Consider the following 25,125-nt stretch of genomic DNA (forward strand, 5'->3'; position numbering starts at 1 on the left):
TTGTAAAAGTTGTAGGAAGTTTTCTGGTGTGTTCATGTACAGGTGTAACAGTTTGTTGTCTGGTGATGGTGTGGATTGAAGGGTCGTTTCCTTCTGTCTGTGATCTTTTTGTCTCCTTTCTTCTTTCCCTTTTGCATCTTTTTGCTATTTTCCATCTTTTTCTGTCCCCTCCGGTCAGGTCCAGCAAGATTACATAGATTCCGTGATTCAATGTAAATAAATAAATAAATAAATGAATCAGATTATCAAGAGGAGCCTTACCCATAGGCCTCCCTTGGCAGAGCAAATTTGTCCAGCACGATACAGCAACCAGATTATCATTTTGCTGCTATGATGCTGGACAGGACAAGTTAAAAAAAAAAGGTTCCAGATATCAGGAAATCGTTCATGCCCAAGAATCTTGATATTGTCATTTTTTCTTTCCTCCTTTAATGCATCAAAAATGTTGCCTCCCTTCAACCTTAGATTTCAGCAGACACAAAATCAATATACAAATAAATAAAAACAATGGAAATGGGGGCAATGTCACAGAAATTAAATGGATTTCTGATGGAAAGTTGCTCTGTTCTTCAACTCTGGATCTCTGGCAAGACAGGGTGGACAGGCAGATAAAGAGAGGGAACGGGGCGGGGGGGGGGTTAAATGGACAAAGTCAGATAGATATGGTGATTTCAGCGGGAGCCATTGAAGCTGCTGCAGAATGATGTGGTGAAAAGAAGAAGAATAATTTAGGCTGCTCAACACCCCAGAGTAGTTTACCTCTGGTGCCACACCTGGAACTTGAACCCAGGCCCTCCAGGCTACCACTCCATTACACACACCTGAAAACACTTACTTACAAAACTGATCACCAATCAGCCAACCACAAATAGGCCTCAACTGAGCCATTTTGAGAGGTCATGAGAGGTTATGCATGGAACAATATTTCAGATGATATTAGAGCAACGTTGGTGGATCATGTGATAAATCACAGCCTGACAATGATGGAAGCTGGGCAGAGAGTCCACCCACGTCTAAGCCAGTTAACAGTTGCATCCATTATAAGGACATTCAGGCTGAAAAAACAGGTGTGTCTTCAATTCTCCACTCCAGTCTGTACCTGCAGTATTTACAGTATTTGTACTGTGTAGTACTGTGATGTGCAGCATTGAGTTAATATCATTTGTAACCTTTCAGCACTTTCATTTGTGGTTGTTGTGAAAACCATTTTTGAAAAAAAAAAAGGTGTTGCATTGAGCTTTGGAGAATGCTACCTGATGAAATGAATGGAAACAGTGAAAATGATATAATCTGCCCCCCTCACACAAATAAAAGAAAATCTAAATCAAGAATAAGTCTAATTTATTTAACTAATAAAGTTAACCAAAAACAGCTGTAGGCCAACATGTCGATGATTTCTGACAGATACTTCAAATTTTACTTTTCATTTATTATCTACATAATAGAACAAAACAAATTAGTCTCATTTATTATTTTTTATTATCATATAATCTTTAACAAACTTTGTTAAACACAATAACTGATTTTGTTTCTTTAGTTTCTCCATATTGTTCCATAAACTGACTCTAGAAACACATTGCTCCAACACTTCATTTCTAAATCTTGGCTTTTTAAATATCTCATATCCTTTTAATTTTAAAAGCTTCAAAATACTATAGATCACCTAATTTCAGTAACTGTAACTTAGTAAATAACGGTTTGGATGGATCTCTCTATGATTCATATTGCTCTTTTCTGTGTAATGAAAACTGGATTCATGTATGTTTTACATGTAGTACTTACCAATATTTCAGTGCAGTACGTCAGATATGGAACAATAAAAGAATTATATGACAGATACAGAGCATTATTGTTCAATGAGTTATTTTTTTTTATAACATATCAGCTGTTTTCGCTATTTTAGTTTGTATACCATTAATATGCGATTTCCCTGTAATATTTTCATTTGAAGATTAAGTAAATAAAAGAGCACGAAAGGAAAAATATAATTTCATTGAACAACATACTTCAGATGAGATGAGCATAAAGAAGGGTTTTACTGGAATGAAAATCCTTTAAAACTGCTGGTGATCTAACAAACAGCAGGGAATGAGGAAAACCTGAAAGCAGGTGAAAACAAATTCAGATTGGCATGAAAACCTTGGCTGGGGTTTCCCCACATCTATTAGATCATTCCCTCCGCTCGCTGAACATGCGAGGGACCTTATCTGATAATGGCTCAAGTATTTGCTAAACAAGGCCCCGCTTGTTATCTCTGCCTGTGAGTCTTGGTCTTATAGGATTATGGTGGGAGTCCCCAGCAGCATGCTTTCAGAGTTTCAGCAGATTCTAATGAAACTGGCCCTGGTCCGCTGAGGATCCCACTACAAGATGATTACATAACTGTAGCCGTGTTGACAAAGTGGTGTTTCATGTGTTTCTTACAGGCTGGAGACCAGCATCTCATCAGATTTCCCCTCTGAGCTATGAGTTTGTAGAATGTGCCAGCAAATCAGAAATTGAGATGTTGGTGCCATCCTTTAGCTCGGTGATGTTTGCAGATTGCTAATGTGATTTCAACTTGCTGATAATGCACAGAAGTGTAACGTTGGAGGAATCCTCCCACAGAACAAAGCTCTCACTATGTGGCAGGGGAACATATTCTCAATCTGCCCCTTTGTGGTTATGAGATCCTAAAGGCCTGTGCAGCCTGATATAATGGAGTAATGCAGTAGAGGAGATCACACATATTTACTGCACATACACACTCAGTCACTTAACTGGACGTGCACTTGGAGTATCACAAACCCCTGCCTTTGTGTCCCATGCACACAGGGAATCCTGTTTAACGACTCTTTTATTCAGCTCAAATGTCATGGAGTGTGAACAGCGGGGTTCGCGTGGCTGGGAAGGTCAGGCTGAAGGAGCAGAGGTCATCTCGGTCAGATGAAGTGGCTGATTGTGCAGTGGGATTGTTGTTCTGCTGAATATCAGTAATGAGGGAGTTGGCAGCAAAAAAGAAAAGTCAGAGGACAGATGAGCAGCATCAGCCAGGCTTTGTACTGTCACACTGTTCTCCACACACACATGATCTACTTCCTCACCGATACACTAGGCGAAGGACACTTTGTTTTGGCCAGTTTAATGTGTTGCAGGCTATAATGTAAAAATAAATAAATAAATAAATAAATAAATAAATCACCCCATATCAGCCTTGATGATCTTAATAGCTTCAAAGCTCCGGGAAGGAAACCAGTTCTCAGCTAAACAGACAGGACAACATGTTCTGGGGCCTCAAGCGCAAGACTGTGCTTAGCAAAGCAAACTACAGGTGGCGTCTGCAGCGCAAAAAAGGGAATACCATTCACTTCAACTTTCAGATTCATAAAAGCCTGCGCATGCACATCCCACGCCTGTTTTCATTTATAAATCAGAATGAACTCTAAAGAGGGCGCACGTAAGGGAACAACTTGCCCTGTTTATATGGTGGGTGTAAATGGTCAGGTGAATGCCTATAATAAATATTCAACACATCTTTTCCATGGTGGCTCTCGAGGGGAAAAGAAACAGAATTTTTTGGAGTGTGAGACTAAAATCCTGATGGACCACATTGTAAAACGTAAAAATGTTTAATTGGTGGGCACAGCGTGGGCATTACTTGTGTCAGAAAGGCAGAATAGCGGCAGCAGGTGGCAGATGCTGTCATCACAGTGTCAGAAGGCAAGACATGCCAGAGGCATTGGAACATGCGACTGGATATTTCAGTCGGTAGAGCATCTGTTTGCCATGCAGGAGATCGAAGTTCGAATCCCACAGGGGTGAATGTTAACACCTTCCAGTTGAGGCCTAAGGCAAGACACTACAGCCCACAGTAAGTCGTTCTGGAAAAAAGCGTCTGCTAAATGACAGTAATGATGCCGATAATGTCGCCTTTTCTTTTAATGTATAAAATAAATATGTACAGATACATCTGAGATTGGTAGCAGTTTATTCAGTGTTAAATAATATTTCTTTCTAGGTCCTAAGTGTTCCAGCTGGGTCGGCGGTGCTGCAGCTGTGATTGGAGAGGGTGAGGCCAGAGACTCCACCCAGCACCGTTGTGGCCTCAGAGGAAGTCCGGCAGGTGCAGAGGGACACGATCACCACTATTAACAATGTGGCCAAGGAGTTGTGGGAAATAGAGACTGTCCTGATAGAAATTGGGGCAAATATTACAAAAGGATTGTGTAAGAATAAATAAATAAATAAAGGAAATCCACCTCTTATATGTTTCATAAGCGTTACATCACTTAGATTCTCCAGCCTCCAGTCTGTCCCACTCTGCTGGGTCTTATAATGAATGACCAAAGCTTTCTTCTCACATTTTATTTTACTGACTGGTAAATGTTGGCAGCAGACTCTCAACCTCATCATTTCCTTGATTTTATTCTGGACCATTGGTGTCGCAGTTTCCTGTTTTCCCAGATTTTGTGCGTATGCCAGGGTCAGAGTTTGCGTGGAGGTTGGAAAATTCTCCCCCCAAGTTTGTTTTTTATAAATCTTAAAACTTGACTATATTTGGCGTAAGCCAGTTTTTATACTTATGCCAGCTCTGTAAATGAGGCCCCTGGTCTCCATATTGACCTCATATCAGCAATAATCCACCTTCCACACCAGTTTCAGTGAATAGACAACATGTTGTAGACATAAAAAATACAGTTTCATCATGTGACGGCTCTCCAGATACTGGTCATTGCTGCGTTTCCAGTGATGTTTCCAGGCAGCTGCTGCAGCATAACAGAGAGGCTGGTGGTCTGGCATTGTTTTAGCTAAAACCACATCCACACCAAGTTCCTGCTGCAAAGCAACAACTATTTATATTCATCACCTACTTTAAGTAAGGTGGGCTAGAAAGCACCATGTGTGCTAAAAAAAATTAAAAAAAAAACATATGTGGAAATTATTACATCAAGTTTCTTCCACAACCTCATGTACTTACAGCAAACTCAGATTTATCAAGTTAAGAAAGATTCAACAAGCTCAAATCCTTCCAGTTAATTAAACTCAGTCACTCAAGCTAAGAAAAAGCATATATATTTTTTGTAAAGCTAACTTGTCAGATTTTAGTGTGGTGTTGTGTACTGCACATTTTATTACAATCAAAAACAAAGTTGATGATGTCAGTCTCGCTTTTAAATTTTTCCTCATGTGTCCAAGAATCCATCTAAGACAGTTCCTACTTTGAGTCTGAGCTGGGAACATGCCATGTGCATGTTTACATGTTCTGATTCTCAGACTTCCTTTATAGTCCAAAGACATTCAAATTAGATTAAGTGGTGATTGTGGACTGACTGTAGGGGTGAGTGTGAGCATGCTTTTTTGTACCTGTGTTGTTTCTGTGATGGACCCATGACTCCTCATCTTCAGTGATGGCTGCTGGGATAAGTTCCAGCACGCCCCAACCCTGCGGTGGACTAAGCAGGTATAGAAAATGAATGACTGCAAAGATGCATAAACACTGCCATCTACAGGCTGCTGTTCTTTAACACATCAACAGCAAGTTAATTGATGCTTTTTTTACTACTGTGTGAAAATTGGGACTTTAAGTGATCATTAAAGTGACAGGATCTTCTTTCCTACTACTTCTGAGCCAATCACTCTAAACCCTCTTCTTTAAAATAATCTTTTGTTCTGTCCTTTAGGAAGATTTTTGAAAAGGGAATCTATCATAATCTTCTGGGGTTAAAACCGCATCATTGCTTTACATATGTTTTAAAAAGTGTGTAAGAGGTGTTATTCTTAGAAGATTCTTAAACAAACTTAAAGATACAGTTGAATTAAATACAATTTATTTTAGTTTTTTTTTTTTTTTGTCTAATTATAATCAGATTAAAACAAACCCATTATATGATCCACATTGGTCCACTTTATAATAAATGTGTTCATATTAACCAAATAATTTTTAAAAATTATCTAGTAAAGGAAACCAAAGGATTGCATTGATTAAATTCTCCACCCTGAGCTGCACAAGGAGACAGTGGAGAAGACAAACTCCCTTTTAACAGGAGGGAAAACATCCATCAGAACCCAGCTCAGTGAGGACGGTCAAATCAATCACAACAATGTCAGAGAAGAGAGGAGCCCAGTGCATCATGGGACATCCCCCAGCAGCCTCGGCCTATAGCAGCAGAACTAAAGGGATGGATAAAGGTCACCAAGCCCAACCTCCTAAAGTCTGATCTGAAAGGTCGAGATCTCTGCTTCCTGAAGCCAAACTGGAGCTGGTTTCATTAGAGAGGTCTGATAACTGAGGGCTCTGCCTGCTAATGGAAGTCCATAAAAGTGTTCCACATATTCCATTTTTAAAGCTCATCTAAAAATGCTTAAAGGAACAACAAACCTGTGATTTTTCTGATTCTTGTGCTGTTCATATGTATCTGTTCTTTGATTGCATTTTATTGTTTTATCTCTTTTTGTATTATGCTGATTTATTTCTATCTTTCCACAGATGGAAATGAGCATTCTTTGCTATAATCCAGCATGTTTACATCATACCGTTTTGGTGCTGATGTTCATTAACCTGCACTGCCCCAATTAAACAAACAAGTAAAATTTAAAAAGCATAAAATTAATTCTGCTATTGTCTCTATTAGGCAGCATTAGTTAAAAGGTGGGTTACGCTTCTTACAGCCAGGTTTCTCAAACAAACTGGTAGGTGCAAAGGAAGGAAAAACTAGCCAAGTAACCTTGTTGAACACAAGATGGCATCCTAAACCTTACCAAATATTTCCACAGCTTATAAGTCTCAGAACAGTAGCTTATTAAACACCTTTATTTTTAATCATGAAACCTTTATTATTACTCTGCCAGTTAGTGAAATTATATCTTATATTATAGGGTCTGGGTTTTTTTTTCTTTTATTTGTTTGTTTTTCTTTTTTTCTATTACATTATGTTATATTAAAAAAGGGGTCAATTAATGTTTGACCACAAAATATTTTGGTTGGTTCAGTGACATCTTAAAACATCTTCATCATACAGTTCACATCATCAGATCAAGACCACCACACCTCACACATGACATTAGTGTCATGTTATTGAATATTTTATGTTGTCGTAAACATACTACTGTAAATAGATAGATAGATAGATAGATAGATAGATAGATAGATAGATAGATAGATAGATAGATAGATAGATAGATAGATAGATAGATAGATAGATAGCGTCTGTCTAGAGTTTGCTGCCAGCTGGGAGAAACATTATTCTGTGAAGGGGGGCGAATCTTCTCAGATTTCGCTCAAACTGGTCCTGCTGCTCATAACAATGTAGCTTCTACTTGGATCCACTTGAGCCTTAGAGTCCTCGGAAAAGGGAGATCTCGAGAAAGAGAGCCTGTCGATCAAATAAAACATGCTGAGAAGAAAATGACCGCTCGGTTATGCTGCCTGTCCCGTTATTTTTCCAGTTTGAACGGCGGGAAAAGTTTTGGAGATAAACGGCTGCAACTTCAGGACCACCGGCTTTCCGATGTCTGTGTGGAGATCGGTCCAGTCCACGTGACGTCTGAGCGATACGAACTTTTGACAGAGGCTGGAGGGTAATGCACGCGACCAGGGACACGAACCATGGTAAGCTTTAATATAAATTTATGTTTCCCCTGCAGCAAGCCTCCGAGACAAGATTCAGCCATTCAGAAAAGCTGAAATATTGTCCATATATTCCCAGTTTCATTAACACTATAACCGGCAGACCACGTCACCTGAGACAATACCCACTGATTAAAGAATTTTATACTACAATGTGGAACTTCTTGGTCTCATCCACTTTCTCAGCCAAATGGGGTCAAATGATCTATTTTTAGGAGGACAATACAAGTGAATTGTTTTTGCAGGTTCCCCAAAATCAACCTATATGTGACGGATTTTTGATAACTGACATATTTCCACCATACCAACTTATCATAAGAATAATAATCATTTCAAGCTGTAGTTCTTTTTCTCTAAAATCATTGTTGTATTTACCTTGCTGGCATTCAGTGACATTAAATGAAATAAATGACATTTTTGACTTTGTAAATGGTTTACATTCAGTGAGAGGAGAAATATCTTGACACATTTGCACAGCAGCTGTAGCTGTATTGACGTGCGGCGAGGTTCATGGCTACTGACTCCTTTAGAGTCAGATTTACAACTCTAAGAACTCAGTATCTATTCAGATGGCAGAATATTGACCACTGGAAATGTTTCATATCTCCTCAGCATTCCTCGCTCACACACCAGCACAAACACACACATATATTTGGCCTAGAAAGAACTTTTATAGCAGCAAGAGACAATGAATAGAGCAAATTTGCGCCCTCCATGTGCTTTAAACCTTGCATATTCATTCTAAACAAAGTAAACTTGATTTTAACCCTCAGTAAAATTCTTAAAACTCGAAATTCTGGTGATTTTATAAACTTGAATATCGGTTGCTCATCAAGAGGATAACAAAAAAGAAAAAAAAAAGTAGAAAAATTTGCATAGCTCACATTTTTATTTTAAAATATTTGTTTTTATTTATTTATTTTTAGACGAAGCAGAGCATAAAATAACAAACCACTGCACCACGTGACCTGCTGACTTTAGCGAACACTGACACGGTAGCAACAAGCACCTGCCAGCTCACGTGCGCCCCCTCAAGGTGCAGCAGAGTACTGTTTGCCTCACTTTACCTTTTCTGCGCAGTTTATTGTCTGATCAGCGAGAATAATTACATCACACACTTACATTAAAACATTACACAGACTGTAGAAAGTCATGGTGTATAATAAATCTTTCTGCAAACTTTATTTTGGCGACAAGCTGAGAAATAGAAACGGGCACGCGACATACAGCCATGAGGCTCGCCGCTGCCTCATCTCGGGTTCCTGCTCTGTATTTGGGGTTGGCAGTGGCTCAGGTGTTAAAGCAGGTTGTCCAATAATTGGCGGTTCAATTCCCACTTCCCCAGTCATCTGTCGTTGTGTCCTTGGGCAAGACACTTTACCCTCCTTGCCTCCAGTGTTGGTAGCTCTGGTGGATATGAATGTTCGGTGATGGTCGGAGAGGCCGTAGGTGCGGATTGGCCGCCGTGTTTCCATCAGTCTGCCCCAGGGCAGCTGTGGCTACACATGTAGCTTACCATCACCAGGTATGAGTGAATGAATAATCGTTTCAGTGTAAAAACGCTTCGGGTGCCTTGAAAATTGCTATATAAAATCTAATCCATTATTACTATTATTTGATTGGGAAATGAGCAAATTCAGTGATTTTACTTTTTAAAATAACTGGGGTCATACAGAAAATACATTTGTAACACAGATCCCTGGACAAATATTAAAATGATACTATTATAAAATTTATTAGTTTTATTTTTTTGTTGTTTTTTATTGTGTCTCACCTGCCTCCCCTGACTGCACATCACTGACTTTAAGGCTGTAAGAAGCTAGGACTGTTTAGTGCACATGTAGCCACTTTATTTGATCAATGATTAATAAATATTTTATTCTAAAAAGAAAAAACATGAACTATTGAATTGTGCACTGTCAAAGTAATTTTTTTGGCATTCATGTGTGGAATAATTTGTTTATCCTAACCACATATACTGTTTTACTTAATTGTGTTTACATTTTTTATTTGTAGACAATGTAAACATTGTAAACTATATATGTGAATGTGCTACATGTTTCTCAGGAATAGGAATGAATAGGGTAGCAGTTCTAGTCCCCTTACTAAGGCTGTTGCTTGTATTAACGTTACTTGCCTCACTGGTTGTGTGTAACATGATGGTCGTCAGTGTAGCTCATTGTAGACCAGAATGTGTGGTGAATGTCTTCTTGTTCGCTGGAAAAGGCCCTATGTTTGTTTTGTTTTTTGGCTGTTCTCATTGTTCAAATCATGAAAACGACCAAGGGTACTTCAGCGTACCTTGTGACGTTTTAAATAAAGGAGAGTGAGCCAAGGATTTTATGAGAACACATCAAGAATAGTGGCTCGTGGACTCATTGGGACCAAAAGGAATTTAGTTAAATTCTGTCTGTGCTTGCAGTGATCGCTTGGTTAAAGGTTTGTTAATTCAGTCACTTTAGCTGATTGGGGTCCTTCACTGTTAGTTTATGTTGTGGCTAAACTGAAGCTCATGGGGCAGTAAAAGCTGTAGCAGCTTTCTTACTTTATATGTATTGAGCTAATTTGAATGTTGTCTAATGTTTTAGCTTCATTCTCCAAGATGTTCTAGCAGTATCTGTGATGTAGATGACATGGACTGGGCTCCTAGACCAGGGATTACCAGCTCCAGACCTTAAAGGTCACTGTCCTGCAGGTTTAAGATGTCTCTCTTCTAGGGCTGGGCGATTAATCGAATTGTAATCACAATTGTGATCTGGGTTTTCAACAATCATAAAATTGAAATGATCCGATTATTTTTGTCCTTCGCAGTTTCCTCTTGTGCTGTTTTCAGTTGTAAATCAAGTGCCACTGGCATTGCAGCGCTCTGCTGCAGACCCCCGACCGCTTTAGTTTTATTCAGCACGAGTTGCAAACACGTCGCCAGTTAAGAGCTGAAGACACGGGAGGCGATGTTGCTCCTTCTTCATCATTTTCTATGGACATGCACACGGGGGCTTGCGACGCTACACAAAAAATAGAAAAATGTTCCATTTTTATGAGTCACCACTAAATAATCCACCAACTCCCAGAGAGACGGACAGACAAACATTATAAACAAACATAACTTTTTTCTCAATTAACATTTAATTTAAGAACCTCATCAACACGATGGACAAACGGCATCAGTGCCATCCCGTCTCCATGTTAGTGGAGTGGATGATGAGTGTGGTGAGGGTGTTGTGAAGGACGTGGCGACAGTCCAGTATTTCACCACCGCTACGGACCTGTGGTCAAGCTGCACCATAGAGCCGAACATAGCTGCTGGTCTGAGACAAACTAGAGCTACTGGGACCTGGAGGAAAGATGCTGATCCTTTTCCTGTCCTGTTTATCACTGAGGCAAACTTGGTAATTACAATGTCTGTATAAATACTATATCAACTGTAGTTATTCTTTATACATGGCAGAGTATTGGTGACTCACTAATGTCCAATGAAGTTGCTAATGTATGATCCACACCCATGCAGACATTTAAAAACAACCTTTAAATAGAATAGAATAGAATAGAATGGAATAGAATAGAATAGAAATACTTTATTAATCCCTTTGGAGAGTCCTCAGGGAAATTTGGGTACCAGCAGCAATACAACACCAACAGTGAAGCAGGACAAGCACAAGACACAATATATACAGGTACAAAGCAAAATAGAGGCAACAAGGTGCAAGAAAAGCACAAATAGAATGCAATAAATAACAATAAGATAAGTTAAATAAAACAATATAAACAAGCATTGCACACAGTAGAGGTGGTACAGATTCCCAGATCACTATTGCACGTATAAGTTATAGCAACTGTTTATATGGGTTATTGTGCATGTGTTCTATCAGGCGGACTGCACACCTCCCTCTCCCCCCTTCTTCTCCCCCTCCTGCCTAATGCAGAGTTGTACAGTTTGATGGCTCGAGGACAAAGGAGTCTCTGAGCCGGTTGGTCCTACTCTTGGGGAGGAGCAGCCTGTTACTGGTCAGGCTTCTCTGTGCACTGATGACAGTGTGCAGAGGGTGACTGGCATCATTCACAATAGCCAGTAGTTTCTTTTAGTGTTCTCTTCTCTGCCACTGTCACCAGGGAGTCCAGCTTCATGCCAACCACAGAGCCCACCCACCTGATGAGTTTTTCCAACCTGTTAGCACACCTTTTTGTCATGTTACCCCCCCAGCAGACAACAGCATAAAAAAGCGTACTAGCTACCACAGACTGATAGAACATCCACAGGAGTTTCCTGCAGATGTTAAAAGATCTCAGTCTTCGCAGGAAGTACAGACGGCTTTGGCCCTTCTTGTACAGGTGATCTGTACAGCATGTCCAGTCCAGCTTGTTATCCAGCCACAACCCGAGGTACCTGTAGTTGTCTACAATCTCCACCTTGTTGTCCCTGATGGTCACTGGACGTGGTTGTGGGCTGGACTTCCTGAAGTCAATAACCAGCTCCTTAGTCTTTGAGGTGTTAAGCTGGAGATGGTTCATCTGACTCCAGGTGACAAAGTCACTGACCAGTGACCAGTCCTGTACTCATCCTCTCCATCATCCCTGATACATCCCACGATGGCTGTGTCATCTGCAAACTTCTGGATGTGACACAGCTCTGAGTTGTAACAGAAGTCTGAGGTGTAGAGTGTGAAGAGGAGGGGGGCCAGCACCGTCCCCTGGGGTGCTCCTGTGCTGCTAATAACAGTGTCAGATGTGATGTCCTTTAGCCTGATGTACTGCGGTCTCTCTGTGAGGTAGTTACCAGTCCAGGACACCAAGCAGGGGTCCACCTGCACCTCCCTCAGTTTGTCCAGAAGCATCAGGGGCTGGATTGTGTTGAAGGCACTTGAAAAATCCAAGAAGAGGATCCTCACTGTGCCCCTCCCCTTATCCAGATGTACTTGGACACGGTGTAGGAGGTAGAGAATAGCATCCTCCACACCCACACCTGCGCGATAGGCAAACTGTAGGGGGTCCTGGGCCTGTTGCACTTGGGGCTTGAGGAGATTGAGGATGAGCTGCTCCATCGTCTTGATCAGCTGGGATGTAAGTGCCACCGGTCTGTAATCATTCAGCTCACCAGGACGGTTTTTCTTTGGAACTGGAACAATACAGGATGTTTTTCACAGGGTAGGCACTTTTCCCAGCTGTAGACTGTGGTTGAAGACATGCTGGAGTGGTTCCCCCAGTTCAGCAGCACAGGTCCTAAGCAGACGAGGAGGCACTCTGTCAGGGCCTGCTGCTTTCCATGGGTGAAGCTTCCTCAACTCTCCCCTCACCTGTTCTGCTGTTATGTGTGGAGGGTGTTGAGATGGGGGGAGAGGTAAAGGTTGGCAGGGGGGCTGCACAGGGGATGAAGTCAGGGAGGTTGTGTACTGCAGTGGGGGAGGGGGGACCGTGGGCTGGTCAAAGCGGTTAAAGAAGATGTTCAGCCTGTTTGCTTCTTCCACTGCCACCCCCTAACTTAAATCTTTTTTCTTTTTCTTTTTTTTTGACAGTGTCCCATGGCTGACCATCAGTGGCTATAGGTCTCTATAGCCACTGATGGCAGCAATGGGATAGCATTGGGATTTGGGGATGTGTTTCCTGCAGCCATGTTTATGTTAAAAGCTTTACTGAAGTCCCTACCTACAGATGATAGAACTCAGCTTTGAATGAATACCAGAAGCAGAAGAAGAAAAAGAACTGAGCAGTAATTTTTCAGCTACTTTTCTTCAAATAAAAGTCACTCAAGGAGTCCAAAGTATTGACAAAAACATCTATCAAAGGTATCAGGCAATGAGCATGCAACATTATTTATCAGTTAACGTTGCCATGAAGAGTAGTTGTGGCAGATAGAAAACACAAACAGACTAAATGACCACAAGTGAAATGAGAGAAGCTTCTGTGGAATGAGGTAAATCACTGTGTTGTCTGATATTTGTCTGATATTTGCATTAAATGCATTATTATTATTATTATTCCCACAAGTTTTTCACAAAGTGTTGGTTTGCTCATTAAACCAGCGTTTCATCCGTCTTAAAGAAGTCCCCAAAGTTTCACATTTCAAATTGGTTCCATATGTAAGGCAGACACACTTCAGAGTTTCTGGTTCCACATGGAAACCAGGAAGGAAACTCTTTGCCCACCCTCTCCTCTTCTCTTCTCTTCTCTTCTCTTCTCTTCTCTTCTCTTCTCTTCTCTTCTATTCTATTCTCTCCTCTTCTCTGCTCTTCTCTTGAAGAAGTGAGTTGCCCTCTGACTGTGGTCTGCACACAAATCCCAGACAGTTCATCTATGTTTTTACCATGGCTGCTCTTCATGTTACAGGGGCCCTACACTGGAATTCGAAGCTGGGCACACAAACCCTCCACAGCCGCGGTATAGTGAGTCTTTGTATGTTAAACACCAGGGACTGCAGCTGATTGTGTTCTCAGCTGTGCTCTCCTGTTACTTGGGTTCACCTCTGTGTCTCTGTAGGAGAGGAACAGAAAATTAGGGTGAACGCATGCTAGTTAAACATTTTATGTTATGTTCACTGAAAGAAATGAAACACTTGAAGTAATCTGCAACAACTAATATTTTAGCATTGTGTTGAATAATTTAGTTTAACTTGACATTTTTAACTTCATGTAAACTCATCATTTAGTTTCTTTAGAATAAAGAATCAATTTCATGGAAAACAAACTTAAAAGATTCAAGTTATTCCAAAGTAAACATTTGATTTATCCAAAAATAACTTCATATTCACATTTTAATTAATAACTTAAAAAGAAAGTTTTTGTATTATACATTTTAGCAGGTAATTTTCATTTATAAATTAGGATTACTACACTACAGCAGATACATAATGACAAACATGTGATTCTGCACCTTTATTTCCACCACTTAGAGGCTGGTGCTACTGGTGGGCTTCTCTTCCTACTGACCTCCACACTCAACCTTAACATTCAAACAGAACAGAATATTCTGTCTGAATGTTTACTCAATCTAAACACAGGTAGTAAAGCACATAACTAAAATTTATAGTGTAGCAAACACAAAAGGTTAAATCCCTGCTAAATATGAATTTCTCTTGAGTTTTTGCAGTTTTTGCTTGAACTGAGTCAGAACGATTCAGATTCTTTATTTGAAAGAAACTAAATGATTAGCGTAACTCTGACTGTTGAGTTAAACACAGTAAATTAACTTGGACTAACTTAATTAAGTCCGTCGTTACAAATGAATGAAATTAATTAAAGTTGGTTATACAATTCGCTTGATTTCAGGTTCATTGAATGAATAAAAAGACATTTTTAAGTGTATTCATGTAAAAAAAAAAAAAAAAAGCCCAAACACCGTTTCTGGAGTGTAAATGTCAGGTCATGATGGTCTGTTGCAGCGATCTTAGAACCCACAAACCCCCACCTCCTGGACCCAAACTGGAAGCAGCTTTTCTCTGCTATTAAGGGCAAATGTAAACATACCTGAATTAATTTTGGTTAGATTAACAGAGCAAGTTTAAATGACAGGAAAAGTTGTCCTTGTTATAAATGCAGGTTTTGAACTATAATTACATAGCTTCGGGCTGTAACCAGGCCCTGGTCCCTGTATAATAATATAATAATGGTGAATGGAATTCAGAGCCTCCACCACCTGTGAATGTGCAGCGTCTTGCCAAAAAGCCTGAAGGGGGAACCCAACCATATCTCAAAACCATGATTCAGATATTTAGTAATTAGGCAGCTTGTTAACTGTCAGCCATGTTGCAGTCAGTTGGTGTTGTGATCTGATGTGGTTAACATGAGCTAGATGCAAACAGAACGACTAAAAGACTTACCCCTCATCTGTACAACAACATAGCAGAAACATTAGTAACGATATGCCAGTTTATCCAAAAACATGCAGCATTTAAACCCTAAATGCAGGACAGAAATGACCAAATAAAATGCTCCTCATGTGATCAAGTGAAGGAACCATCCTGTCCTGATTAGACCAGATGATATCTTGATGCATCACCTGCTGAAAAATTCAGTGTCTGACATTATGATTTGAGCAACTTTTCAAGAGCTAGAGGTTATTTTAAACGTACATACCTGTACATATCCATATCTGCTAATGTTGACCACCTCAACTGACTCACCTCATCATACAAACTGTAGCTAAATCTATTAAGTAAGATATAAATAATAAAACAAGTTGTCTTGTAAATGTTTTATATAAAAAATATTCGCAGCTTCTATTAGGAATAGCTGTTTATTTATTAAAAAATGCAATTGATATTGTCTATGTCATTTTCACTTATAACTAAATTCATCCTGCAGACTAGATTGGTCCCTCTGGTAGGTTGGTTTTGGCCCCAGGGCTATATGTTTGATAGCTCTGCCTTATACAATTAGCGGAGGTAATTACTGAATCATTCATCTACTTAGGCCAAGCTCCACAGGTAACATCAGATGCATTTCAGTAAACACTGGTTAGCCCACTTCCTGTGGTATAGTTACAGTAAAAGATGATGCACTGCATCTATTCCACAGAATGACCAGGAACAGGATTTTGTTTTACATCAAGATTCATAACTGAAATACTGAAAAACTGACTTCTGTTGTGACAGTTCTCTGGCCAACACAGTGCTCCTCCTCCTGCAGCTTTTCAGTGTCACACAGTTAGGAGTCAGAGACGGTTGCTATTCCTGAGAAAATACAGTAGATCTAAAATAAAATATCAAGCAAAAAAGTTCCACCAGTCAAATGAAGAGCTTATGTCAGGTGTGTCCTGCAGGTTTTAAATGTTTTCCTGATTCATCACACCCGATTCAAATTGTCAAGTCTTGTCAAAGCAGCAGGAAACATCCAAAACCTGCAGCACCTCGCAGCCCTCGAGGACCGACTTCAGGTTTCCTCTTTGTGATCCACACTTGGGTCTCACCTCTGGGAACTTCCTCTTCTTCTTTACAACAAGGTTTGCTGTCGTTTGATGGGACAGAAGGGCCGTGTTGTAATCTGCATAGCCATTTTTGGAAGGAACCATGATGGGAATGCTGGTTAATGCATGCTCAAGTGTTTCCCACTCACTGAGATTCATAGCAGATACCTGTGTGGATTCACACTTGCTTTTATACATGCACATACTGGCTGTACGTACTTTAGATTTAGTGGCTACGAGTGTTACACAGGACTCCAGGGAGACAAGAGCAGGTTAGCTAGACTTTATTATAAATCAGCAGGACGGCCCGGAGGGCGAGCAGACCAGGGCCAGGACTCGGGAGGCCGGACTGACTGGGACCGGACCGTGGGAAGACGAGCAAGCCAGGATCTGACCGCTGGAGGGCAACCAGGAGGAAGAGCAGGCTTGGGCCGGGTCACGGAAGGGAGACCCAGAGGACGGGCAGACCCGGGCCCGATCTCTGGAGGAGGACCCGGAGGACAGGCAGACCTGGGCCGGATCTCTGGCGGACGGCCAGAGGGCTGCGCAGAGTGGAGCTGGATCTCTGGTGGACGACCAGAGGGCTGCGCAGAGAGGTGCTGGATCTCTGGTGGACGACCAGAGGGCTGCGCAGAGAGGTGCTGGATCTCTAGCAGGCGCACTGAAAGGAGCTGGATCTCTGGCGGTTGAGCTGGGAGGCGAGCAGGCTGGATCTCAGGCGGCTGAGCAGGCTGGATCTCAGGCGGCTGAGCAGGCTGGATCTCCGGTGGACGGCCAGAGGGATGCTCGGGCTGGAGCTCAGGTGGACGGCCTGAGGGATGCACGGGCTGGAGCTGGGGCTCAGGTGGACGGCCTGAGGGTGCACGGGCTGGAGCTGGATCTCTGGCAGGCGCGCAGACAAGAGCTGGACCTCTGGCAGGCGCGCTGACAACAGCTGGACCTCTGGCAGGCGCGCTGACAACAGCTGGACCTCTGGCAGGCGCGCTGACAACAGCTGGACCTCTGGCAGGCGCGCTGACAACAGCTGGACCTCTGGCAGGCGCAAGGAGCGCAGGGAGGCTTACTGACTAAAGCCGGAGCGCAGGGAGGCGCACTGATTGGAGCTGGAGCACCAGGAGGCATGCTGACTGGAGCTCTGGAAGGTGCACTAGCTGGTTTTCTGGAAGACAAGCACAATGCATTAATTCTGGCGGGCGACCGGGAGGTCGCACAGACAGGGGAAGAGTCTCTGGTGGGTGACCGGAAGGTCGCACAGACAGGGGAAGAGTCTCTGACGCTGACAGGAACTGGATCTCTGGAAGGCATGCTGACAGGGGCTGGATCTCAGGAAGGCACGCTGACTGGGGCACTGGAAGACAGATAAACGTTAAGGCGTCTGGCGGGTGACCGGGGGTTCGCACAGACAGGAGCTGAGTCTCTGGCGGGTGACCGGGAGTTCGCGCAGACAGAAGAGAACAGAAAGGAACCAGCAGCTGGAGAGGAGTGTCCCGCTCTGAGACCCCCTTGGAGACTGGAGCCACTGGTTGAAGAGGAGCGCTGAAACCATCGATCTCCTCAGGGGCAAGAACCTCCAGAGGTGGCGTGGACCCTGGAGCTGACCTCGGACTTGTAAGCGCCAGGCAGGACCGTTGCGCTGGCATCGGAGGTAAAACTGGAGCAGCCCGTGGAGCAGATATCAGAGACCGAGCAAGAACAGTCCTTGGCATCGGCGTCGGACGTGGGAGAGCCGGTGAAGACCGGGGAGCAGGACAGGAACAGACCGGGGCTGTGGCGTCTGACACTGTAGAGCCGGACCGGACTGGGAAGCAGGCATAGAAGGCTGCAGGACTGGTGCTGACCGTGGCTGTGGTGTCGGACGCTGTAGAGCCGGGACTGACCGTTGCTGTGGCGTCAGACACTGTAGAGCCGGGACTGACCGGGGAGCAGTCGTCGGAGGCTGCGGAGCCAAACAGGATTGGGAGGCAGACATGGGCAGCTGCAGGACCGGGGCGGACCATGGCGGTGGCGTCGGACGCTGTGGAGCCGGAGTAGACTGTTACTGAGGCGTTGGACGCAGTAGAGCCGGGCAGGACTGGGAAGCAGGCGTAGACTCAGGGGATGTGAGCCTGGGAGCTGGAGGAGACGCAGGAGACACTGGCTTGGAAGCCGGGGGAGATGCTGGAGACACTGGCGTGGAAGCTGGGGGGGGGCGCTGGAGACACTGGCGTGGAAGTCAGGGGAGACGCTGGAGACATGGACCCGAAAGCTGGAGGTGATGCAGGAGATGTGGATGCCAATCTCGACCCGACATTCTCCAATTCAGCATCCGAGTACACCCCCCACACATCTTCCACCAGCTCAGCCAGACCTGGAAGAGGAAGCAGGGTTGGCCTGGATTCCAGCTGGGTTATCAGGTTTACCGCAGCATGTATTCTTGCCGTAGGCCCGGGGTACTTGGCAATCATGTCCGTATAAGCTGTAATCGCTGAACTAACTGCCTCGAAGTCCTTGGGAACAAGGAGAATCTCTAAGTCCAGCAATGCTTCCTTCAGGATGTATCCTTTCCCGCACGTTTTTTCAGTGTTGGTCGGACCTTCTGTTACACAGGACTCCAGGGAGACAAGAGCAGGCTAGCTAGACTTTATTATAAATCAGCACTCAGGAGAAGAATCATACTGGTACCGATACTGGAGAAGACAAAGTATTGAGGAAGCCAGGAACGGATTGGGAGTGAGTCCATATGGTGTGTAGGTTAAGGTCCGACAGGGAGTGACTGTGGTGCTGGAGTATATGAGGACTGGGGACACAATGGAAGACAGGTGTGACAGGTTGGCTTGATTATGATGAGCGGATCAGGAACAGGTGTGGAGGATCAGGGAAGTGCAGATGGAATGGAGTGACTGACTGAAAGTGGAAGGACAGGCTGTAACAACGAGGTTCCGCACGAAAGCTGCACGTTCAGGTGCACGAGGGCAAGATGTCCTCTAGCCTTTTCTGACACAAGCCATTTGTGGACATTTGTGGTGGAAAATTATATGAAATAATGGTGAGACCATTGTCCTGAGTTGGACAAGAGGGGAGTTTTCTTGGTAGGTTGGGAACGTGATCCTGCCCCAAGTGGAGGAGCTCAAGTATCTCTGGATCTCGTTCACAAGGGAGGGAAGAATGGAGCAGGAGATCGATAGGTGTATTGGTGCTCAGAGTAGAGAAGAGCCCGATGAGGTAGCTCTGCCATCTGGTTAGGATGCTTCCCGGACTCCTCCTTGGTGGGTGTCCAGGGAGACCCAGGACATATCGCAGGGGCTATGTCTCTTTGCTGACCTGGACCCCCCCAGAAGAGCTGAAATTACTGGCTTTGGAAAAGAAATCTGCTTTTTTTGTTTAGGCTGGTGCCCATATGACACAGCCTTGGACAAATGAAGATGGATGGATGGATGGATGGACGGACGGACGGACGGATGGATGGATGGATGGATGGATGGATGGACGGACGAATGGATGGTCTACTTATGAATAAAACTTTATTAATGTTTTTTCTAAGTACTTTAGACATTTTAACTTTGCAAGCTTTGTTTTTAAATATTTGCTGCATTGGTTTATGTTACATTTGTTTAATCTGCACCGTTTTCCCATCTACAGTCATTTTCTGAACTACCAGCGAGTATGAGTACTGGCTAAATTCTACCTGTGCCGTTGCACCTAATAGAAAACAGGTGCAACAGTCCAACACCTTTAAAGACTTGTTATTGAGCTCTATTCATGTTGCTTAGTGTTATTGCCTGTTCCAAAACCCAATAAAACAGTAATGGTGACCATTTAAATGTAAAATTGGATCAATTTCAGGAAAAACATTGCTAAGAAGTCAAATGGTGTCTCACAGAAGTAAAGACATGCGATGATAAAGCTGCCATTGTTAACCAGAAAAAAGTTCCAGTTTTTTTCTTTTTGAACTAGGATATTTTATCCTTTGTTCAAGAGTTTTTTTTTTTCCTTTGTAATTTGGACAAAGCCCAAACATAATCTATTTATTGACCATAAGCATTTTGAAAAGTCAGCCTTGTTAATCTTTTGGCTGCAGTTTCTCTCGGCAAACATTCACTCTCATGCAGCGCCTTCCTCTCCGGAGAAAGGAATGTGCACTGGGGAACAGATTTGACCACATTTGCAGTCCTGTTGCAGCCATATGGAGGGGAAGGTTTTTGTGCCAAGGAGTAATTACTTTCAGGGCTGTGACCTGATGTCTAAGTTTCACTCTACAAACTCAGAGAGAATGCAAAGCAAAGCATTCTTTACATATTTGTCAAAGATGAAAAAAGAGGGAAAAAAGTCTATATTCATAGCAAAGTTTTGAAACAAAGATGAGAGAGGTTTGGAACAATCTGTGGGTGACTGTAGACATATTTTACTGTTTTAGAAAGCATGCATAAAGACAAGAAAAGACTTCTAGAAACTATTCTAGATAAAAGGTAAATAGTCAAATTTGGCAGAGTGTTTTTGGCACATAAAAAAAACTTGATAGCTATTGTTTAAATTACTTCAAACTGGCATGAAATCCATTGAAAGTACTTTGTTTTTAGGTTATTTTAGGTTTATAGTGTTGTGGGTTGCCCTGCTCCACTGGTTTCTGTTTCTGGTGCCTGTGTCGTCATGTTGTCAAATGTACCTATAGATTTAGAACAGTATTCATTGCATGACTCATTTTAATATGTAGCTCACATGGCAGTAAATGATTTAAATGCAGGTAATAAATATATTTAAAAATATTTTCTAAAGTAGCTACATAGTCCAAATGCAAGTTGGATGGATATGTTTATGTTTATGTTTGTGTTTATTGAGATCCCCATTAGCTGCTGCATCAGCTATTCTTCCTGGGGTCAGTTTACAGTAGAAAAAGTATACAATTCACATTTTTCACAGATTACAAATTAAATATTAAAATAACATTTTGATCATCTTACTTTTTTGACTAATGCAATATTAATTCCCACACATTGTCATAATTTATACACTAATTTACAATGTAGTCATACTTATCTTATATACTATCATACTAAAATACACTCGCACATTATTCAGTTTAAATCTGATTATTTTTATAATATATTTTCAGTTGCTTTTTAAAGCAATAAGCATTGCATTATTGTGTAATATTTTGTGGCAGTGAGTTCCACTCATGCATGGCTCTAAACATCACTGTACATTAACTTAAACTTGTTTTACATTTTGGTAGAGTGAAACACAGCCCTACTGCATGCCTTGTCGAGTAATTATGTGTGTTTTTGCTAAACGGAAGTTTCTGGTAAAACCTAATCAATAAATATAACCATCTATCCTTTACCCATAACCAGGAGAGTCGATTTTTAGCAACATTTGTCATAAAACCACATTTCAGAGCAACACGTGCTGCTTTGTTTTGTACCAACTGTAATTTTGTGATATTGTTTAATGATGTATTTGCCCAAACCACAGAACAATAATCCAGATGAGACAAAACTAGAGTTTGAATGACATATGGGATTGTTTGCTTAGTTGGATATTCTGAGCATCTTTTGATAACAGACAAACTGATACCCATTTTAGAGACCACTCTTTATATGTGGTAATCCCATGATAGTTTGTTGTCTATTCGAATTCTCAACAGCTTTACCTCCTCCACTTGCTTCACAGATATATCTTTTATGTGGAGATCAAGTTGAGGTTTATCTCTTAAAGAATGATTTGTACCAATGACTATGCTTGTAGTTTTAGAAACATTCAAAATTAGTTTGTTACTGTCGACCCAGTTGACTGTAATTCAAGTTCTTGTTTAAGGCTTGTTTTTATGTCATGGATTGACTTTTGCTGCAAAGTATACTGTTGTGTCATCAGCAAACATTGAAATGCTGCTTTTCTTAACACTGATGGTAAATCATTCCTAAATATTGTATACAGAAGAGGGCCAAGACAACTGCCTTGCGACACTCCATGTTTTACAGTCTTGCAGTCCGAGTAGTGGCCATTGTAATAGACCAGTTGTTGTCTATCCCACAAATAACTACTAATTAACTTTAATGCTGATTCCACAAAGCTATAGGACTCCAGTTTTTCCAACAAAATGTTATGATCAATTATATCAAAGGCAGCCGAAAAGTCAAGTAATACAACTCCAATGATATTATTATGTTCCATTTCCCAAAACCAGTCATCCATCGTCTGGGTTAAAGCAGTGGAATATTTTTCTCTATAAGCATGCTGATAATTTGTTAATAAGTTGTTATCTTTTAAATAGGTAATGATCTGTTCATACTTCATTTTTTCCATTAATTTACTCAGAGTTGGAAGAAAACTAATCGGTCAAAAGTTTGTTTCTGTGAATTTCATTTTTTTATTTTTTGATAGAGGTATTACTTTGGATATTTTCCACACCAAAATGAATTTATTTTCATTAAAACAGTGATTGATGAGGTGGGTTACACTCGGAGCAATAATTGAGGCAATAGGTTTTATCAGTTGTCCGTCCACTCCAGGAGGTTTATCCTTGTATGTTAACAGTAATAGTTCCACAAGTGATATACTTATATTTTTGAAAGTAAAATTGCATTTTTTATTACTCATCATTTCATTTATTAATTTAAAAGATACATTTTCCTTGGTTAACTTTAAGGTGTTTCTAAAGGAATTAATTTTATTTAAAAAGTAATTGTTAAATGATTAGCTATATCATAAGATTTTGTTATAAATCCACTGTTTGTCTCCAAGTAGGAGGATATAGAAGTATAGCCTTTCAGGGGAGAATTTAGAGTCTTCCATAATTGTTTACTATCATTACTAGTTTGTATTTTCTCATTATAATATTTTTTCTTTTTTATTTTGTTTTGTTTAGTTACAGAGTTTCTTAGTTTGCGATATGTAAGCCAGTCTGACTGAAGTCCAGATTTAACTGCAGTCAGCTTAGCTTGATCTCTTTTTAGCATTTGTTGTTTTAAATCATCATCTAACCATGGAGTGTTTAAATTGCGTACAGTAAACTTCTTTACAGGTGCATGCTTGTTCACTATCTCTTTTAACAACTTATCAAATGTCTGAAAAGCTTCTTCTGGGTCTTTCTCTACAAGAACGTTAGACCAGTTGGCTTTTTTTGTCTCTTCTATATATTTATCTAGATTAAAGTTATTGAATGTTCTTTTTCTCATAATCTTTGGACCAGTTCTTGGAAATTTTGTTTTTCCTTACTGTAGTTATTAAATTATGGTCACTGAAGCCTACAGGAGTGGATGAAGAGTCAGTGCAGAGATGTGACATGTTTGTGAAGATATGGTCAGTAGATACTTTAAACTTCTATAACTTACTCTAGTCGGTTCATTTATAATTTGTGTTAGACCACAGGCAGCAGACACAGTCATAAGTTTTGATTTCATCGGACAGTTAGAAGAACCCCAGTCAATGTTAAAGTCTCCCAATAAATAAACTTCACTGTTTGTGTTAGTGACAAGATCAAGCATCTGACAAATATTTTCTAAGTAATCATTTTTAGTATTTGGGGGTCTATAGCAACAGCTGATGAGTAGTGGCTTGAGGTGTTTTAAATGAAGCTGTATCCAAATGGCTTCGACTGTGTTCAGCATTAGATCTGTTCATACTTTCACTGGTATATTACTTTGAACAAAAATTGCAGCATTTCTATCTTTACGAAATATGTTGTATCCATTTATTGCTACTGAACTATCATCAAATGTTGAGTCTTAATGAGTTTCTGAAATTGCCAGTACATGGAATTTATTTAAAGTTATTATATTTTCTAATTCACATATTTTATTTCTAATACTACAAATATTAATATGTGCAATTTTGAACTTAATTTTTGAAAAATTGTGTGACATCGTATTTGTTGTGTTTCATTATATTAGATGTCTTTGATTTCATTTTGTTCATTTTAGTTCATATTGTTTGACCAAGCATCTTAACCTCACCTTATCTGTATTTGTCTAGGTCTTTGAGTTCTCTAATAAACACCACTTTGGTTCCATCATTGGGTTGTATAGTCACCTTACAATTTCTCGTCCATGTTGCCTTGATTTTGTTTTGTTTTTTAAGAGTACGCGCATGTCTGGCAATTTCTGCATTTTTGGAAGTCAAGTGCTCATTTAAGTATACATTAGTACCTTTACGTTTTTTTGATTGTTTAAGTAACTCAGTTTTATGTTTCCTATTCCAGAACCTGACTATTGTAGCTGGCTTTGCTGTCTCATCCCTTTTAGGAAAGGGGTGACATACTTCGATGTGACTGCTCTGGATGGTCATGTCTTTACTCTCAAACAACTTTAGGATTTGCTGTTCAAGTGTTTCTAGTTCTTCCACTGATAGGTTATAAACACGGAACAGTAACGGTCTTTTCAGAGTTTCCAGATCTTTGGAGCTCCATGCTAAATTTTTGTTTTGTTTTGTTTTTCTTTTCTTTTGGCCCGTATGGAGAAAAAATAAGGGAGTTTAAAAATAGAAAATTTGTCATTTAGACATTTAATACAGCACACTGCAGTTGAGACATAGAGCATTTTTTTTCTAATATCTGTGCTTGTACATAAAGTATTCTTAATCTTTTGGGTAGAAACTGTTAAGTTTGTGGAAACTTGACAACAGTGTTAAGCTGTGTAGTTGCAGCTCCAAAA

General features: G+C 41.1%; 1 protein-coding gene across 2 annotated transcripts in view; it reads left to right on the top strand.

Annotated features, from left to right (window-relative positions):
• The first annotated feature begins 7,294 nt into the window (after positions 1-7,294).
• Positions 7,295-25,125, top strand: part of gask1a (golgi associated kinase 1A) — a 38,550-nt gene continuing 20,719 nt past the window's right edge. For both annotated transcript variants that reach the window (XM_041989154.1, XM_041989155.1), the window contains exon 1: positions 7,295-7,588. In XM_041989154.1, the coding sequence (XP_041845088.1) occupies positions 7,586-7,588 (3 nt within the window). In that variant the 5' untranslated portion in view covers positions 7,295-7,585. The remainder of the gene's footprint in view (positions 7,589-25,125) is intronic.

This window comes from Melanotaenia boesemani, chromosome 6, assembly GCF_017639745.1.
Source record: "Melanotaenia boesemani isolate fMelBoe1 chromosome 6, fMelBoe1.pri, whole genome shotgun sequence".
Classification (NCBI taxonomy): Eukaryota; Metazoa; Chordata; class Actinopteri; order Atheriniformes; family Melanotaeniidae; genus Melanotaenia; species Melanotaenia boesemani.